The sequence below is a fragment of the Ctenopharyngodon idella genome, chromosome 3 (assembly GCF_019924925.1).
Source record: "Ctenopharyngodon idella isolate HZGC_01 chromosome 3, HZGC01, whole genome shotgun sequence".
Taxonomy (NCBI): Eukaryota; Metazoa; Chordata; class Actinopteri; order Cypriniformes; family Xenocyprididae; genus Ctenopharyngodon; species Ctenopharyngodon idella.
In genome coordinates, this window is record NC_067222.1 from 28,642,593 (window position 1) to 28,663,651 (window position 21,059).

At 36.1% G+C, this 21,059-nt stretch overlaps 1 protein-coding gene across 4 annotated transcripts in view; it reads right to left on the reverse strand.

The window, feature by feature from the left end:
- Positions 1-21,059, reverse strand: part of LOC127509137 (SH3 and multiple ankyrin repeat domains protein 1-like) — a 90,195-nt gene that overhangs the window by 24,900 nt on the left and 44,236 nt on the right. For all 4 annotated transcript variants that reach the window (XM_051887637.1, XM_051887640.1, XM_051887638.1 and 1 more), the window contains 11 exons: positions 9,954-10,157; positions 8,853-8,924; positions 8,248-8,356; positions 6,805-6,959; positions 6,518-6,685; positions 4,648-4,764; positions 4,231-4,308; positions 3,400-3,466; positions 2,885-3,054; positions 1,921-2,045; positions 1,593-1,741 (listed from right to left, as the gene is read on the reverse strand). In XM_051887637.1, coding sequence (XP_051743597.1) covers positions 1,593-1,741; positions 1,921-2,045; positions 2,885-3,054; positions 3,400-3,466; positions 4,231-4,308; positions 4,648-4,764; positions 6,518-6,685; positions 6,805-6,959; positions 8,248-8,356; positions 8,853-8,924; positions 9,954-10,157 — 1,414 coding nt within the window. The remainder of the gene's footprint in view (positions 1-1,592; positions 1,742-1,920; positions 2,046-2,884; positions 3,055-3,399; positions 3,467-4,230; positions 4,309-4,647; positions 4,765-6,517; positions 6,686-6,804; positions 6,960-8,247; positions 8,357-8,852; positions 8,925-9,953; positions 10,158-21,059) is intronic.

A 21,059-nucleotide genomic window follows, 5' to 3' on the forward strand; every position in this document is an offset into this window, starting at 1 on the left:
CACAGGACACGACGGTGCTTCTGGACCATGTTCACATATGGCTTCCTTTTTGCATGATAGAGCTTTAGTTGGCATCTGCAGATGGCACGGCGGATTGTGTTTACCAACAGTGGTTTCTGGAAGTATTCCTGGGCCCATTTAGTAATATCATTGACACAATCATGCCGATGAGTGATGCAGTGTCGTCTGAGGGCCCAAAGACCACGGGCATCCAATAAAGGTCTTCGGCCTTGTCTCTTACACACAGAGATTTCTCCAGTTTCTCTTTTGATGATGTTATGCACTGTAGATGATGAGATTTGCAAAGCCTTTGCAATTTGACGTTGAGAAACATTGTTTTTAAAGTATTCCACAATCTTTTTACGCACTCTTTCACAGCTCTGCCCATCTTTACTTCTGAGAGACTCTGCCTCTCTAAGACATCCCTTTTATAGCTAATCATGTTACAGACCTGATATCAATTAACTTAATTAGTTGCTAAATGTTCTCCCAGCTGAATCTTTTCAAAATTTCTTGCTTTTTCAGCCATTTGTTGCCCCCGTGCCAACTTTTTTGAGACCTGTAGCAGGCATCAAATTTGAAATGAGCTCATTTAGTGGATAAAATTGTAAAATTTCTCAGTTTAAACATTTGTTATGTTATCTATGTTCTATTGTGAATAAAATATTGGCTCAAGTGATTTGAAAGTCTTATTTTTCATTTTATTCAAATTTTTCAACATTTCCAGAATGTCCCATACATTTGTTCTGTCTAATTGAGTTGCACCTTCCACCAATTATTTACTTTAAACTGTATGGCTTTTGCAGTTCATGACTTTTTGAAGTCATTTTTTTCATACATAGCTATAAACACATCCTTCACATCCTTTTTGACCCATTCGTTTCCATGACTTTTGCATGACTGTTCCATATAGAAATTGCTGAGGAGAATTTCTATTTTTATGTCAGACACAGTTCTTGAAATTAATAGATTTAAACAATATGTATGCGTCTAAAATAGTCAGAGATTTAAATCTAGCTCAATGGTGAATTTGGCTTTCTAAGCCGAAAAAATTTATATCCATAGATTTACATTCATATTTATACTACTGTTCAAAAGTTTGCAGTCGGTACAATTTTTTATTTTATTTTTTTATTTTTAAACAAGGCTGCATTTATTTTACAAGAAAATACATTAAAAACAGTAATGCGTAGGTGCATGACGCCCCTGATAAACACCCTTAGGTACAAACAAACACACTGAAACACACACACATTAAATCACAAATCACATGCAAAGTCACCATCACTTCAGAGTTTACTAATGTATGATGGGACATGCATATATGCAAGCTGTGGTGGTAGATCGAAACATGGACTCTAGAATTAAACAACACACACACACACACACACACACACACGCATGCACATTGGCATTGCTCACAAACAGACATATACTGACATACCAACACATATCACCAGAATACATACACAGACAACGTTTATCCACACCTGTGAAAAACATACAGAAACAAACGCACATTTAATGGCACTCTTGCCGACAGACAGCATATCATTGCTCCTGTCCACAAAGAGTCACACACACACATTCACCTTTGACTTTGTCTCCCTTGTTGAAGCTGATCTCGCGGTCCCCCTGGGCCGTGTGCGAGCGGGTGGCCACAAACACACGGCCAGGCACGGCACTGTAGAGACGCCGCCGCTGCCCGCTTGCTGTGCCCTGACTACTGATGGAGCCCGCCCTGTACAAAGGCACGCATATCAGACAACAGGGTTAACATTCATTTATGCACATTTATTACTGGCTCTACTCATTCAGGCGTCTGTCTTCATAGGATGTGAATATTGATGATGATTTAGACATAGAGTTCACTGAATGACAAGCTATAACCTTGTCCTTTTTTTACTCTATCTTTCTCACCCTTGTCTTCCACGTGTTTGCCGGCTCCGATCGTCTCTGTCACCTGTTCGGCCACGGGACGGGGAACGGGTTCGTGCTCCACGGGGACTGCTGGAGCTACGCAAGGTGCCGCCATGCTTTAGACCCTGACAGATACACATAAATACAATGAGCAGTAGAGTAACAATGAAAGGTTCTGATAACATCTGTGGGTAAGTACTTTGTCCAAACCAACAGGGTAAAACAATATTATACACGCAGTGTCAAACCAAAGGCTCAAGGTTTGGCTGGTTAGTATGGCCCATTTAGTCCTTTAACTCCCATTGAGATGAACAGGAAAGCTAATGAGTAGCTTTAATGAATTTAAATGAATAATTTTCACATTGTTTTTACATATTTTTACTTTTTTTTTTATTTAATATTTATTTAAAAATACTTTATATTACTATTATATATTACCTTTCAAAATTTTGGAATACTAATAGAAAGTTTTTACTAAAATTTAAACTTCTAATTTTAAAATGTATAATTTTCACATTTTTACTTGTTTTTCTACTATTCAAAAGTTTGGAGTTTGTAAGATTTTATGTTTTTGAAAGAAGAGAGTCTCTTATGCTCAAAAAGGCTGCATTTATTTAGTCAAAAATACAGTAAAAACAGTAAAATTGTGAAATATTACAACAATTTAAAAGAATAGTTTTTCTATTTTAATATGTTTTAAAATATAATTTATTTCTGTGATAGTAAAGCTAAATTTTCAGCACATGATCCCTCAGAAATCATTCTAATATCATAATTTGCTGCACAAGAAACATTTTTTAATATTATCAATGTTCAAAACTGTTTTACTGTCACTTTTGATCAATTTAATGCATCCTTGCTGAATATAAAATATTAATTTATTAAAAAAACAAAAACTTAATGACGTAAAACTTTTGAATGATTTTGCTGGGGAAAAAACACCACACACACACTCATAAATTACCTGCACGGAGACAATGTTTGATCCAGCAGCATTGGGAAAGGCGATCCAGTCTGGTACGTTCATGCTGTTGTCACTGTTGGCCCTCATAAAGGGGTGAGGATGGGGCAATCCAAGAGTACGTGAACTCTCCCTCCTCTGGGGGGCGTACTTCGGAGACTCCAAAAATGGAACTGACATCAAATTAGGAGAGAAATATTAATACAGAGAGAGAACAGATGCAAAAAGAGACAGAAAATTGCCCAATATTGTCCTGCGAAATAGACTTCATAATATATTCTGCACGTGTCGTCTGTGTTTGATGCTGCTGCAAAGCATTACAAATGAAGTGAACTTCAGCATTTCCCCTGCTGAGTGTGTAGGGAGCAGTGAACACTGCTTAGGGACTGTGAATCGCTACACAGCTAAAGAGAGACAAAAGTATCAAGCTCCAAATGTCACTCAGTTTGCAGAGCAAATGAATTATTTTACACAGAATAAAAATACCGGCACAACCAAAATAAATCTCCGCTCCTTACCTACGTCTGATTCTCGATGGTTTTTAATGATTTCTCCCAGCTCAAAATGACCAGACATCACAGCCACCTAGAAAAGAAGTTCACACACGCTTAATATTTGCATCTGTGAATGACGCACAGTGACGCAAGGCTTGGGAATAACACAATATTAAACAAGCACGCACACACACATCCACTTTCCTTCATATTAAACACAAACGCATGATCACAGCTGGGTCTGTGGAGATGGCTGAGGTTAAGTAAAACTATTTCGGCTCGCCGCAGCTTCACTCCACCTGGGACTCGCAATGCATACAAAAACGCTTCACGATAACACACTACAAATAACAGAACAGAAAGTGAAATGTGTCATTTCTGTGCCACTAGCATCACCAGATGGGAGTGCAAAAATAAAAAATGTGTTTACAAGCACAAAAAAAAAAATCTAGTTTTAAAAACTTGATCATAAAGACTAATAAATATTAGTTTTTTTTCCCCTTCAGTTTTGCCATCAACACATTGATCTTATATATTATTATTTTCATTATTATTATTATGCTAACTTATAGTTGTCTCATTTAACTGGAACAGAAGGATGTATTTTAACATCTAAAAAATACATTCTTCACATTAACTTTAAGTATATATATATATATATATATATATATGCTTAAAGTTAACTTGTAAAGATGTAAAGAATGTATTTTTTTGGATGTTGGATATATAAAAGGCTGGAAGAGTGTTTGGAGGAGTTTGGTTTTCTTTAATTACTTGGTTTAAGCTGTTAATAATATGCAAAGAGTTGAAAAACAAATCCAAATAACAACCTGCAAGTGACAGTCTCATAATTACCTGGAAGGGGGTCTGCCCACTGTTATTCTTTGTGTCCTTATTGGCTCCTCGATACAACAGAATTCGGGCACAGCTCTCCTAAACAGTAGAATTAGAAAATAACAGCCTCAAGACATTGAAGACATCTGATGTTGGCCATAAACTATAATAAGCACAGTTCATAAAAATTTAGCACTGCAGTGAATACACCACTTGTACACAAAATAATAAAATCTTCACAGGGATCTTCAAAACATCACTAGAAAGACCATGCTAGTGACTAGCTTTTCCAGTTGGTGAAAAGCATGGCTTTAATTTTGCTGCTGAAGAGCATGGCACCAAACCAGCATAAACCAGAATGAAAATTCATTCTGGTGTAAGATTTATTTTAGATTTTAAAATTTGGCTTGATTTTTGTGCCTAGAACGACAGTTATACCTTGTTATATAAAGCACATATGTGCAGGGCAGTGTTTCCTGAGGCGTTCTGGGATGAGGAATCCGCACCGTAAAAAAGTAGGTGCTCTAAGTGTTGAGAGTTCCCATTTTGACAAGCCTGGAGAGAGGGAGAGAGAGAGAAAGGGAAAGGAAATAGGATGGACAAAGGATCCACAGGACCGTTCAGAGAGGAGGAAAGAAAAAAGAGAAGTGGATAGGAAGAGGCAGAAACAGTCATTTGACACGAGGAAGGAAGAAGAAAGAGAAAAGAAAGGATTTTATACATTGTCAGAACAGACACCTTTGCTAATTAACACCGCAGTGAATGTGTGAGTGAGAGGAAGAGAACGAAAGAATCAAAATAGATATGGAAATGCACACATGCACAAAGAGAGGAGAAGGACTCAGCAGAGATTCTCCACCAGTGGTACTTGAAAGAAATTTAAAAATGTCTCTGTTGCCTATACACTATGTCTGTATTATGTTTGTATTTCATTAAAATTTGTAAAGATTTACAGTGAATTAAAGGGTTAGTTCAAACAAAAATGAAAATTCAGTCATTAATTACTCACCCTCATGTCGTTCCACATCTGTAAGACCTTCGTTCATCTTCAGAACACAAATTAAGATATTTTTGATAAAATCCGATGGCTCAGTGAGGCCTCCATAGACAGCAAGTTAATTTACACTTTCAAACGCCCAGAAAGCTACTAAAACATATTTAAAACAGTTCATGTGACTACAGTGGTTCTACCTTGATATTATAAAGCAACGAGAATACTTTTTGTGCGCAAAAAAAATCAAAATAATGACTTTTCAACAATATCTAATGATGGCCGATTTCAAAACACTGCTTTGAATCTTTTGTTTCAAATCAGCGGTTCGGATCGTGTATCAAACTGCCAAACTGCTGAAATAACGTGACTTTGGTGCTCCGAACCACTGAATCTAAACAAAAGCTTCGAAGCAGTGTTTTGAAATCGTCCATCACTAGATATTGTTAAAAAGTCGTTATTTTGTTTTTTTTGGCGCACAAAAAGTATTCTCGTCGCTTTATAATATTAAAGTAGAACCACTGTAGTCACGTGAACTGTTTTAACTTGATGTCTATGGAGGCCTCACTGAGCCATTTGATTTCATCAAAAATATCTTAATTTGTGTTCTGAAGATGAACAAAGGTCTTACGGGTGTGGAACGACATGAGGGTGAGTAATTAATGACATTATTTTCATTTTTGGGTGAACTAACCCTTTAATATACTTTTTTAGCTTTGAGGATTAGTAAATTCCACCATAAAAGATTGAAAATGACTTTACTTTTGTTAAACATTCCATCTGGATTTCATTTATGAGTCAAATACCCGGTAAGGACTTTCTCTGAGAAAGTTTATGTATGATTTCCCACTGCACTTGAATGGCAAAAAAAGCTTAGTTGCCTTTTTTAGGGGGGCAGAAACTTGGTGAATGTTTTTCACCCACTGTATTGACAGTTTTTAGTTTAAAGTGAATCATTGAAATAATAATATTATTACTTGTAATGCTAAATGATATATAATATAATATGAGTCAAAAGGAACATGTTTCTGGTTAGTCTCTGTGAAGCGGTATTCAAGTCTTACTGAAGAAGGTACTGTGGAGGTACTTAAAAAAAAGTTGGAAAAAACACAGGTACAACAAAATAATAGATGAAATGTATGGGTTTTTTTCAATGTTTCTGAAAGAATTATAAAATTGTTTTCTCAGCATAAGAATCACTGAAAATCTGAATTTAAGAAAATGGTATGTTTAAAATAACACTCACAGACAACTATGCAATGGCACGTGTTTCCTGTATATGTCACACACAGTCTTCTTCTCAGCATTTCTTTGTACCTGATGGGTCTCGTCCCAGCCATTCTCATCACGGAGCCCCAGCTTGGCTCTGTGGTACAGGAGGGTCTCGCAGCAGGAGGTGTCGCCCCCTATCAGCACAGTGTGGTAAAGGGGTGTGAGCCCACGGCGGTCCTTATAATCAGGAGATGCCCCCAAAGACAACAGCGTCTAAAAGCAAAAAAGAAAACAGATGATTAGATTTTAATATGAATATTTCATTATGAACATAATTGATTTCATCCTAATCATGAGTCTGAGGTTCTGTTGTGGTTTTGTGTATGTGTTACCAGTAGCGCAGTGTGTCCATGTGCTCTGACGGCCTTGTGGAGAGGGGTCAAGCCATCCTTTGCCCTAAAGTCAATGTGAGCTCCCCCCATCACCAGCACTCTGATGTTCTCCCCTCCGCCCGGCTCAGTCTGTACGGCCAGAGTGAGTGGGGTCTCTGTCACACACACACACACACACACACACACACACGTTTACTTAGCTTTCACTTCTATTGTTTTTATATACAGCTACCTAACCCTAACAGAAAGCATTTTTAATTTTTACACTATTCTTACAAATTTGTCCCCCAAATACATTTAAGTACACACACACACACAAATGATCAATTATTAATCTATCAGGCAAATGTATATATTTACAAGCAATGTGGAAGTACGTTATTCTCATATTTTTTTGTCTTAATCTTGGTTTCAACCATAGTTTGTCAAGGCATGTTGATGTGAAAAGCTGTGATATCAGATTGAACATACACAAACTGTTCCTTTCAGTCAGATCTATTTAATAAATCAGCTGATCCAGTTCACAAACATTCATTCACAAATCAGATCTCGAATTCAACTCAGTGATATTCGGTTTCATCTTTATGATATTTTTCAGTACGTGATTTAAAATATCTCCTTTTGTGTTCGACAGAAAAAATATTATTTAGGTTTGGAACAACATGAAGGTGAGATTATTTTCATTTTTGGGTGAACTACGCAACAGAATATCGTAGTTTTCTAGATCTGCCCCCTAGTGGTTGCAAATGGTGCAACAGTTCTCACTCCACGTTAGCAGGGTCTGCTTTGAGAAGTGACTGTCAGCCTGTGAAGCGCAACATCAACTCTGTGACAACGCAGACGACACAAACTGTGAACAACACTCAAGGTAGCCGTCTCGCATGTCACACTCTGCCGCAAATGAATGCTAATATTACTCTGCATTGTCATCTGGTCCATAAAATCGACTTTCACGGCATGTCTGGCCACGTCTCCAGCTCACCAAAGCGCTAAAAACTTGTATTAATATGCCATAAAAGATGCTGCCCTGTTACATTCAAATTATTCAGTGGTTTTCCTCTGTTGACACGCATTGAACTGAGCCAGTGAGCTGCAGTAATAGTCTCATCTCATTAAACAGCCCAAGAGCAGTAATTGGGTTTTTTGTTTGTTTGTTTGTTTAGGAAGCAGCCACTGAGTCTAACGTTAACCTTACGCTTTTGTTGCATAATTTAAACTCCAGATGACTTCTGTTAAAAACTGCATGGATCACTTGAGAAGATGCAAATGTCCATTCCTGTAAACACTCATTGAATATTCATGCAGCCCTATTTCCATAAGCATATAGCATGTGTGTGTGTGGGCCAGTTCATGCTCTGCTGGCAGTAATTCATTATTCATCTCACTAATGGGAAGTCCATTAACTCTCACAGGAAGTAAACAGCGCAGTGCCTGACACCTCACCTCCTGTATCAGGGTCGTGGTAGTTGGGGTCAAGTCCTTTGTCTACAAGTTTGGCTACCTTTTCCACAGCGCCGGTCTGGATGTAGTCCATGAACTTCTTCAGACTGGCCTGTAGGGGGAGACAAATACAACTCATGGCTCACAGCCATTCAGTGCCCTGAGGATAAGCTAATTATTGTGTTTAACACACACACTAACACATCTTAAAGGGATAGTTCACCCAAAAATGAAAATTCTGTCATCATTTACTCACCCTCAGGTTGTTCCAAACCTGTATAAATGTCTTTGTTCTGTTGAACACAAAGGAAGATAGTTTGAAGAATGTTTGTAAGCAGGCTGCTTTGGGGCACCATTGACTTCAATAGTAGAAAAAAAAAAATACTATGGAAGTCAATAGTGCCCCAAAACTGTTCAGTTTCCCACATTCTTCAAAATATCTTCCTTTGTATTCAACAGAACAAAGAAATTAATACAGGTTTGGAACAACTTGAGGGTGAATAAATAATGACAGAATTGTTATTTTTGGATGAACTATCCCTTTAAACGTTCACTAAAAATGTCTGTTTGCAACCAGGAATAAGATGATTTCTGTGGCGAGGGCCTACCTTAGTGTGTAGTTTGGCCAGCTGTTTCTCATCTAGATTTGTCTGTTTGTACACCCTGGTTTTGTAGCGGAACTGTGTGAAAGGAAATTAGTCAAAATCAGTGGAAGACACTTTCATCAGTTACATGTTTACAGTAATGTAATATAAGGAGGGTTAAAAAGCAGTTCTCTGGTTTCTTACACAAATTATTCAGAAAAGAAAGTTATATTTTGATCAGTTAAGTTGTCTAAACTGTCCTTTGGAGGCAGGGCTAAATTTCTTGGTGGACTGACTTTTGTTTATGGCACAATTCCTTTTTGGACACTTCCTTTCATAGCATTGTTGTGTATATCAGATAATAGTAACTTAAACAAACTATTACAAATATTTTTAGATTATTATAATAATGCTAAATAAAAATATTACATAACTTTTTTTTTTTTAAAACTGGACATTTCTAAATGTTGCTTTGGCAACTAACTGAAACAAATATGTTTATGTTAAAGTACTCGAATGACTAAAACTCAAATTACAATGAAAACTGGCCATAAAAATAAAAGCTAGTTTAAAAAAATTAATAAATACTAATACACAATCAAAGTATTATTTTGCATCAACCTCGAGGTATCAAGCATTGCAACTGAACAAGCAGAAATGATGAAAAGCCTAGTTGTTGTTAATCATATTCTGTAATTAATTTTTGTTTACAAATAAAAAAACTGAAGCATTAATTTGCTATATTAGCTACATATTTTCCAGTGTAATTGTTAAAAAGTATGGCTTTTAAATATATTTATTGAAGAGGTGCGTTTGAAAAGAGCTTCTTGTGGATGAATTAGACTTTGAGTTCACTATTGTTGTGCAATAGTAATTGCCCTGTGCTCTACAAATAATCTTTTTCATTGCAAGACAAATGTCCAATAAACCATATCAGGGTTATTAAGATTCATAGTTACCAGAGAAGCCACTTAAAGAATTATCATCTCCTAGGCAACAAACAATTTGAAGCAGCAGTTTCCTAGCACCAACATTCACATTCAATTATAGAACAAGAGTTAAAAAAAAAAAGAAAGTAAAAAAAATAAATGCCTAAAATGATGAGGAGAATAAAAGGAAGGGTACCTCCAGGTAGGGTACTCCTTTCTCAAAGGATTGTGGGTACTCGCGGAGCGGCCTCTCTTCCTCCAGGAACTTGGCATCGTGCCCGTCAGTAGCAGGTTGGAAAAGGCCATAGTTTAAAACATCCCTTAGAGATTCAGTTAGACTACACAACACCTGCTGCTTCGCCTTCCATACGGTTGCATCAGGGTTGAACCTCAGACACTTCTACAGAGACAGAGAGGGGGGAAGAGGCTGTTAGATAAACAAAATGATTACGCTATTTGCTTTTTTTATATATATATATATAATTATTATATTATATTAAAAAATTGTAATATTACATTTCAATTTTCAATATTTATGTTTTTATATATTTTAATATGTATATATAGACACTACCGTTCAAAGGTTTGTGGTCGATTAGATTTTTTTTTTATTGTTTTTGAAAGAAGTCTCTTTGATAAAAATACAGTACAAACAGTAATATTGTAATATTATTATTTTTAAAATAATTATTTTCTGTTTTAAAGTGTTCCTGTGATGGCAAAGCTGAATTTTCAGCATCATTACTCCAGTCTTCAGTGTCACATAATAATTCATTACAATCATTACAATATGGTGATTTGCTGCTCAAGAAACATTTATTATATTATAATGTAGAAAACAGTTGCGCTGCTTAATATTTTTGCGGAAGCCGTGAAAATACAGAAAATCCTATTTTTTTTCCAGGATTCTTTGTTGAATAGAAAGCTCAAAAGCATTTATTTGAAATAATAAAAATATTTTCTAACTTTAGAAATTTCTTTACTGTCACTTTTGATCAATTTAATGCATAATAAAAATATAAATTTCTTAAAATGGCACCAAATGTTTGAATGATTGTGTATTGTATTTTTAAATTATAATTTAGTTTTTGTTTTGGTATTTTTCACATTTTTATTTACATGTAAATAAATAAATAAATAAAAAGATAAAATAACTGCACCTTTTTTGGGGGAGGGTGCGTAAATCAGTAGAATGATGAAATTAATGACTTATTCGTTTTTTATTATGCAACAAAGCACACATAGATCAAGATCAAACAGCAGTCTTACCTATAGACACAAGCGAGTACGGATATTTTGCTCTTTATTTGAACATTTAAATAAATATACTTCATTTTTTATTTATTAATAACTACAAAAAAATTGTACCATATTTATCCCTATTGACCCTAAATGGAAAAAAGACAGTTCTGTCCAATGTGCACTAGAGGGAGACATTGTGATTCACTCAGGTGAAACAGCACTGCTTGTGGGATTAGCAGACCCCTGACATGTCCATCAGCTTCATTAACATCTCATTTGAGTCTATGGTCACCTTGGTAGTGCTAAATAGCAATGCTAATTGATTAATTAGCCTGCAGTAATAGCTATAATCCATAGCCTGCTCAGGTGGTGTAATAGATGATTAGGAATGTCAGGAATTCCTATGTGACTTGTGGCACACCCCACTCTGCTAGTACCGCACAGTTCCTGCTATGACATTGCCTAAACCTCCTTCTAGCCTCCTAGCTTGAGCACTAGCTCCAGGCTAAGGGACATGTTAGCTTCGAGCTGCTCAGGCTGGATTTTGGGACAGCAGTGCTGTTCCAGGAACTGTGAAAATGGGACGGCCCTGCAGCGGAGTGCTGGAATGGAATCCCATCCTCTGACCTTGAGGAGTTGCTGTGATTGGTCCGTGGTTGTGTTTAGGGTTTAAGTCCGAAACGGTCAGTTTCCTGCTCTCTCTACCACGGTCCTCTTGCATGTGTGTGTGTGTGTACATGCAGTGGCACAGAGAAGTGTGAAATTTCTTCCTCCCTCTGTTATTCAGTCTCTCACTTTGCGCACAGCCAATCCCCATCACCATGGCAACCAGTTCATTAGTGGAGCAAGCTGCAGGTTGCCATAGAAACATCTCGGCAGTCCCTTGGTGCGCTATGGTATGGTGTGTGTTTCAGTGTGATCTTAAGGAGTGTATGTGCACTGGGGGCAGTTCTGCTCGAGAGAGGTCATAGGTGTAGTGGATGACTTCACAAACAATTTGGCAGGTCAAGATCACTCAATTTCAGTGCGTACAATCTTGCATATGCATAAAGGAATAGTTTGCCTAAAAATAATGTCGTCATCATTTCTACACCCTCATGCCTTTTGAAACCCATAAGACTTTTGAAGTCAAAAAAACATGATGTCTGCGTCCGAAATTGCATACTCTCTTGAGTAGGTGCTTATTTTGAATAAGTAATTAATTTACAGCCTCTAAAAAAGTACACTCTATAGCATGAATGTGTGTAGTATGAATTTAATCCGGATGTACTACATTCACCATGCTGTCATTACCATGTGATCAACCAGGGTCAGTTCTCTGCCATTCACAAATCCTCTCCCGTGGCCTCATGGGATAGTAAAGTGTCCATCATATGCACACTTCAGAATCTCGCCGGGAGTAGTAGGTCATCTGGGTACTTTTTGCCTACTCTTTTATCAGTACTGTGAATTTTGACATACTTCTTTTGTCACATACTGTTTTTCAGCTACTACTATATATAGTAGGGAAGTATGCGATTTTGGATGCAGCCATTCTTTGTCCATATAGTGAACATGGACGGTGACCACGTCTGTCAAGGCAAGTATTTCAATAAATGAGTCATGTGCAAAATTATCATATGGCTTCAGACATGGAATATGGTGCCCAAGTCCTTTGGACTACTTTTATGGTGCTTTATTTTATTTTTATGTTTTTGGAACCGGACACCAGCTAGTTCCATCCACTTTCACCGAATGGAAAAGAGCAGTGTGAACATTCTTCAAAACATCTCCTTGCGTGATCTACGGCTACAACTATAACCATTATTTTGATAATCGGTTAGTTGGCCGATTATTTCTAAGATTAAAAAGACAAATATTCTTTTTTATTTTATTTTATTGACAAAACACACTATTCCACATCCTGCCCAATGCTGTCCTTCAAACAAACGTGCAAACTGAATGCTATGAATACATATAGTGAATGTATCTATATTTATGCTGTAGTCAAAAGAACTATAAAGCAAAAGAACAATTTAAATTCCTACATTAAAAATGAAGATAATAGAGTACCTCAGGGATGACGTGTTTTTGTAGGTAAAACCTGGAAGCGAGTTAGCATTTTAGGACTTCCGGTTCCATCGCCCTGAAGTCAATGTGTTTTTTGAATGGGTTTTTGCTAAATCGCCTGAAATAAGGTCTGTGGTTTACAAAGCCTCTAAATATTTTCATGTTTTGATCTATGACATAAAACACACCAGTTATAACCTGCATGAGATTTTTTAAACCTTTATTGTGTCTTAAAAATGGCAGTTGCTAACAAGTTGCTAAAAGGGACTACTTCCTTTGGCGGGGACTTTAGACGTCATCATGACAAACAGGACATTTGGACAGCATTTCTCATGAAAAAGTGGATAAGTATTCACACACAGCGCAGATCATAATCAGCGCATGTTTTTAAATAAAGTTGTTTTCTAAATAAAGTTTGAGGAAGCTTGGTGGTGGTGACGTTGATCCGCGACCATGGTGTGCTGTAGTCCGTTTATAGCCTACTGTTAGCTTTTTATATCTGACGACTTTATTTAGGCTTCAAAATGTATAAATGTTGTGTTAACTTGTAAAGATTATCTTGATAGACAAAACGTGTAAGTGTCATAACGCTTTGTTAACACAGAGCTTATTTTTTGCGATTTCCCAAAAGTCTATGGGAAAAATGCATTGGCTTTCGATCGAGGGAACCCGTGCGCCGCTAACTTCCGGGTTGGCCTACAAAAACACGTCATCCCTGAGGTACTCTATAATAAAGATAATAAAGAAAAACAAAAACACAAACTCAGTGTAAACAGATAAGAGGAATGTTCTGCAGGAACACACACATTCACTCTGGACACAGTAACCTCTTACTGTCTTTTTTTTTTCTGTCATTTCTTTATCCTGTAAATGTAAACGTCTTAGATTTATATTCAATTACACGCTGTTATCCCTTTTACAGTTACCACTCTCATAAAATACATGTTGACTTTTAAACCTAAATTTAATGTCCAACAACAGGCATTTCAGCAAAATGAGTATTTTTGCGTCTCCCTCTCTAATGCGTCTTGTCTGTTTGTTGTGCATGCTCAGTAAAGTTCATCAAGGTTTGAAGTTTACCGCAGACTGTCAGGATGAGCCTTTGTGCAAAATGGAAACACTCGTGGGAATTTGTAACACTTACAGATAAGGATATAACCGTAAAATGAAAGTTTTGCTCTGAGGAAACATATCACACATTAAACAGCACAGGCATCTGTCAAAGCGCCTGACAGGGCAAGCCATGACAAACATTACACTAATGCATTAGCTTGAAGCTTAGAATTCTCATGTTTTGGGCAGCTTGGATCACGTACCTTTCCCGCAGCAGCTCACTCCGTTTCCTCCACTATTTTTAGATGCATTTTGTCCTTAGTATTCAGTGCTGTAATTTTGACGCAACTGGCGGAAGTTTTCTGTGCACGGTGGGCAGACGCGACTAATCGATAATGACATTCGTTGTCGATGATTTTCATTATCGATTATTATCGATTAGTTGCTGCAGCCTTCCATGGAAGAATAAAAGCCATAGAGGAATGAAACAAGTTGAGGGTTAGTAAATAATTTTTATTTTTGAGTAAACTATTTTTTTTTTTTGAGTTAATACTACACAGTACGCACACAAATGCAAATGATTAAAAAAAGGTGCACAACTCAGATGCAGATGTGAGTTCATTTGTACCCTTGTGATTACAATAATTTTGTTAGAATGATAATCAACCTGGAAAATGATTTATTATAATGATATCTAATTACAGTAATTTAGCGGTTAATCTAAGAGCTATTATTTTCAGATCCAAACCACAGATCTCTTTATAATACTGTCCTGTTTTTTTCCCTCTGACAATAAGCGTGACATCCTATGTCGAGTAACAATATATAGATAAAGCTTCTAAACAGATTATTTGGTTAAACAAGATGTACCTAAATGTCTTTGCTTGCATCCCTTGGTCTAAGTTGATAACGATTCTGTTTAAGAGCTACATCTCTCCCTCACTTTTCCATCATTTGGCTTTTTCATACTTGTTTTTCTCTGTTCTTTATCTAATATTCTGTTTTGAATCCATTACTTTGATTTCTGTTCTTTCCCTCTCTACTTTTTCTCATTAAGCTCGATGCCAAGAGATACAACAAACAGTTAAAAGTTAAAATATCAAAAATGCTTAATAGTTGGTTTAATAGTTAAAATTGTTCTGCTCCGATGAGACTGGCTCTCATAGTCCATTTAATGTACTAAGTTAATGAGAACAAATCTTTGAGATTTCATGGTATAAATCATTTTACATTATTGCACAAGCATCAGCATCTCTATTACTGTATGTCCAACACCCTCAGGAGGAAAGAAATTGTGCATATACATACATGAACAAAATCCAATTTTTTGCACTATGTGTCACATTATTGCTAATGTGTCCATTACAAAAAAATGCACATAATTGTGTTTAGTTGTTCCTCATTATGTCTTAGATTAGCCTGATTAAAAGACATTATTGACTCAGAGGGCTGAGATCTCTGCAGAATGCGTATAATATACGCATATATAATAGAAAAATGCCAAAATTTGCTGATATAACACATGTAATGATTGCTGTGCATGACAAACCAATATTTTTACCTTACTCTAGATAAGTCTGAACTATTACAGAAATCCAGTGTACAATTGTAGGAAAAATGATTATCTCAACAACAATGGGCAAACATAGTCTGCTTAAACAAATAACACACAAAAATGTTCTTTCAGGAACACACTATGGAAACATTCAAAGTGCAGACTGAAAAAAGAATAAGAATAGTTGGATTTAATAACCGGTTTGCTCCTTTGCCAGCAATAACCTCTACCAAATGTTTCCTATAATTGCGGATCGCAGGAGGTCATGAGGAATTCTGCACTGTTTTGTTTTACAAAACCGTTTCAGCTCTGCAATAATCTTGGGATGTCATGAGTGAATCACACTCCTAAGATCATATCAAAGCATCTCAGTTGAGTTGAGGTCAGGACTGGGCCTGCTGAAGTCATTCTGTTGTTTTTGATATACTTTTGTGCTTTTAGGTTGTTGTCTTGTTGCAACTTCTGAAAACTCAAAAAAGACTGGACAGCTCTAACCAACATCTCAAAATCAGTGAATAATTACATAATGTTCAGTAAAGATATATAGAAAACATCACTGTGACTTTCAATTTCAATACATTATCATGAAAATATGCTCAAAAAGTAACTATTCCCAATGATAAAGAAGGAAACCATTGCTGTTCTGAAGCGGTCTCATGTATGCAAATGTTATATGATGTTTTGAAGTGTTTATTCACGTTCGATTGGTACATTGTTTAATGTAACCCTCCATATGTCTCTCTCTCTCATTCTGTCGGCTCCCTCAGGGCCATTTCTGCAGGGCAAGAGCAGGGGGATTAGTAGCCTTTAATGAGACCTATAGGGAAATAACCTTCACTGCCTCCTCCTCCTCTATCTCTCTTTCTTACATTGCCATCTTAATGACCACTCACATCTAGTCTTCACAGTTCCACATCTTTTGCACCTTTTTCCTCTTCCACTGTTAAATATTAATATTTTCATACTGAGAGTTTATTATTATTATTATTATTTAAAGAATAACTCTTAACCAAATTTAGTGAGGTTTATGCGTAAAGGATTAGTTCACTTTGAAATGAAAATTAGCCCAAGCTTTACTCACCCTCAAGCCATCCTAGGTGTATATGACTTTATTCTTTCTGAAGAACACAATCAGAGATATTTTAATAAATATCCTGACGCATCCGAGCTTTATAATGGCAGTGAACAGGGGTCACAAATATGAGCTGAAGAAAGTGCTTCCATCTACATCCATCCATCATAAACGTACTCCACACGGCTCCGGGGGGTTAATTTTTTTTTTGTGTAAAAAAAATATCCATATTTAAACAAGTTATGAAGTAAAATATCTAGCTTCCGTCAGACCGCCTTCCATATTCAACATACGAAGAAAGTGTAAAACTCTTGCAGTTCAAAAAGCTTACGCTACTCCCTACGCCTTCCCTATTCAACTTAAGGAAAAAGTGTAACTGACGCAACACCAGTTTACACTTTCTTCGTAAGTTGAATACGGAAGGCGGTCTGGCGGAAGCTAGATATTTTACTTCATAACTTGTTTTTTTTTTACATTATATTTCTTCAGCTCATACTCGTGAACCCTGTTCACTGCCATTTATAAAGCTCTGATGCGTCAGGATATTTATTATTATTTCTCTGATTGTGTTCATCAGAAAGAAGAAAGTCATATACACCTGGGATGGCTTGAGGGTGAGTAAAGCTTGGGCTAATTTTCATTTGAAAGTGAACTAATCCTTTAAAGTAAAGCCAAAGAAGTAAATACAAACAAATTTAATTAAAAAAAGATATAAATTGCCGATATACATTCAAAAGTTTAGGGTCAGTACGATTTTTTTGAAAGAAATGTATACTTTTATTTAGCAAGGATGCATTAAATTGATTAAAAGTGCCAATAAAGACTTTAACATTGTTACAAAAAGAATCCTGGCAAAAAAAATGTATCACAGTTTCCAAAAAATATTAAGAATCACAACTGTTTTCAACATTGATAATAATAATAAATGTTTCTTGAGCATCAAATCATCATATTAGACTGATTTCTGAAGGATCATGTGACACTGAAGACTGGAGTAATGATGCTGGTCAGCTTTGCTATCACAGGAATACATTACATTTAAAAAACAATATTTTAAAATAGAAAACAGCTATTTTAAATTACAATAATTTCACTATATTGCTGTTTTTACTGTTTTTAATCAAATAAATTTAGCCTTAATGAGTATACGTAGGAGACCTCTTTAAAAAACATTTAAGAAATCTGACTGACTTCAAATTTTGGAGCAGTAGTGAATTCTCAGAAAACAGGTCTTATAATTTTATGGAAGTTTGGTTATCAAGTACAGTAGATGTATCTTGTTTTAAGGATGTTTTGATAGACAAAATACTGATAAAGATTTTTTTTTTTTTGCAGTTTAATAAAATTTTCCCTTCCTGACTTGTCCTATCTTGTTCCATCCCGCTCACTTTCCCTCCATCTTTACTTCTTTGCTGTTGCTTCCAGCTCTCTCAGCGATCACTGGTTCATAGACCTGCAGGCAGACTCTGTGGTTAATGAGTGTGAGACGCAGGGTCGCTCTGTTACTGCCCTGATGCCCCTCAGGGTTCAGCACCCCACACTGCCAACACAGCTGTTCCACTAAAAGAAAAACAGTCACATGCACTTAGAAAACTGTCAGCTTTCCTATTCTGTCATGTTAATCATTTTGCTTGCAGTTCCCATCCAGTTTGCGGTAATATTAATACGTTTCAATGTTTGATTTCAAGGACATTTTGTACGATAAACAATTCTGGAACTGTTTTGAAGTCCGATGTAAAAATCTGTGTCCAAAAGCGTTTAGTGCATTACAGGGTGAGTGGGCATTCCCGCGGCCCTACATTTGCTCAGTTGTGTTTGTGCACCTCCTGTCTCTCCCCGAACTCATTAAACCACAATTAACGAGCAATTGCAGTTTATTGAGGGTGAATTAGCTGGTATGTAGAGCAGGCCTAATGTACTGGGATTATGTGGACATATTACTCCACACAGAGGAAACAGAGAGAGAGAGAGAGACTCAAAAGAACATGGTTTGAGGCAAAACAGAAATCAGGAAGGCATAGGAGAGAAAGACATGAAACAGAATCTGAATGTTAGACGAATCTCATTCTGGGTATTTTAAATAACACGGCATTGACAGTTTTCCGCACCTGACTGCCTATCTTAATGTATACAGATCAATAACACATTATTTTTTTAACAAAGTCGCAATGTAATGGAAGTAGCAACAGATCTTTTCTTCTGTATTGTGACATGCATCTGAGTAAAATGAATTATCAAAAAAGGAAAAAAAAAAAGTAGGGTGGAAACTTGGTTCTATTGTTGCTTTTTAATTGGATGAAGTCAGATGTGATTGCGAGCTTGAGGTCGATTGTAAGAAAGGGGCGGGGTTTAAGAAGACTAAATTATTTGAGAAGTCTGGCATACGTCAGAAGTCTGTCGTTTCACTGGAAGATCCATTTTTATGACATTTTGATTAAAAATTAATAGGTCAAAACAATAAAAAAATCTATGAAAATATATTGCAACATTTGAGTCATATATCATTTTTGCACAGGCAGGTGTAGCAGATGGGCTGAAATCACAAGACAAAATGTTTGGCAGAGTGTTTCGATCCAGCTCAGATCACCTCCAGGTGTTTCACTGCCATCCTGTTTCATCTATCTACCAATATTATACTAATTACAATTTGCTAGTGGCTTGTTGGACTAAATAGGCAGCTTTGGATAACTGGAACTAAGAAAGAGACCACTCATTGTCTCTCTCTTTCACTCGCACACAAATATACACAAACTTCCCCCTCACAAACACACACACACACACATATGCACATACGCACACCTACATTACTTACACAATCCCACAATAGGAGAGAGGGGGAAAAGCAGAGCAAATACTGTTGAGTTTTACTAAAAACTGAGAATAAAAAGATAAAGACAAACAGAGAAAGGCTGTCTGAAGCCTTAAATATGCCACCTTACCAGGCACATCCAAATCTAACGTTCATCTAGATCAACATTCAGTCTACTTAAATGCCTCCATCTGGTCTATATTTGAATGCAGATATCTCACAATCCTGTGCTTGTGGTTTGGCAGTTGTTTGCAAGAATAAAATCCTGTCCGACTGAGTGATTTAAACAAATTAATTTGTCGATGGCCAGCTTGTTTCTATTTTTATAGAAAAAGTATGACTTAAATATTTGCTTGGCTATGTCTAAAGCTCACAATTTATCCACATTTATTCTATGATGTATCATCAGCGTTATTATTAACCTGCTGTAGCGCCCTTTCAAAAGAGACCAAAACCATGCATACACTCCAAATGGCATGCAATTTACAGCATGCAATTTACTTTGGGTGTGCCTATTTTAGGCATTATAGGCAATTTTTACAGGAATGCTAAGGGGTTAACTAGAAATATAAAAAAAAAAATATATATATATGTTAATTTAAATAAAGCAGAAATAAAATTAAATAAAAATATTACATATGACTTATTAAATGTTGCCTTGTCAACTAACTGAAATAAGTTTAAGCTGGAGTAGTAAAATTACTAACTGAAATAAAACAAACTAAAACTGAAATAAAATGAACTAAAACTATTTAGAAATATAAAAAAATAATAATAATAAAACGTACATACAACAAATGTACATAACAAAATTACTAAAAATCTAAATAAACTGAAAATATAAAATAAAAGCTCATTCAAAATAATAATAAAAACTATAATAGTACATAAATAATATTAAAAAACACATTAATTCATGATGTTGGCTAACTGCATTATGTACATTTCTGAAATATATTACTTAGTCACCTCTGATAACAGATCACTCTAAATTGTAATGTAGACACATGCATTTTCTGTAAAGCTTGTTTTAAAATGATATGTATTATGAAAAGTGCTATACAAATAAATGTGAATTGAATTGGATTGAATTGGTATACATTATATACTGTATGGTGCCAAATAGCAAGTAATAAAAACACAATCTGTTGAGTCATTGGTCGACTGGGCGGCAAAGGAGCTGCATTCAGTTTGACTGCCATTGAAAGAACACTCTGGGTCCAGGTCTACTAACCATTTTAATTCAATTATCAAGCATAATCATATTATTCATGAATCATTAATCTTTTGCCACTTCCCACAGCTATAGGGCGGGCTGGGGAGCATGATAGGAAAGTAAACCTCATTACTGACATTCTAAGGAGTGAAGCACATCTATAAACATACTAGACACTGTCATGTGTCTCTGGTTCGGGAGGGAGCAGTGCCGTCGTTTGCATCCCTCTTGGCAAACGGGTCCACAGTGACTTTAATTAAAAGTGGCTGCTTTAATTTGTGATGTACAATAAACGGATTACAGCCT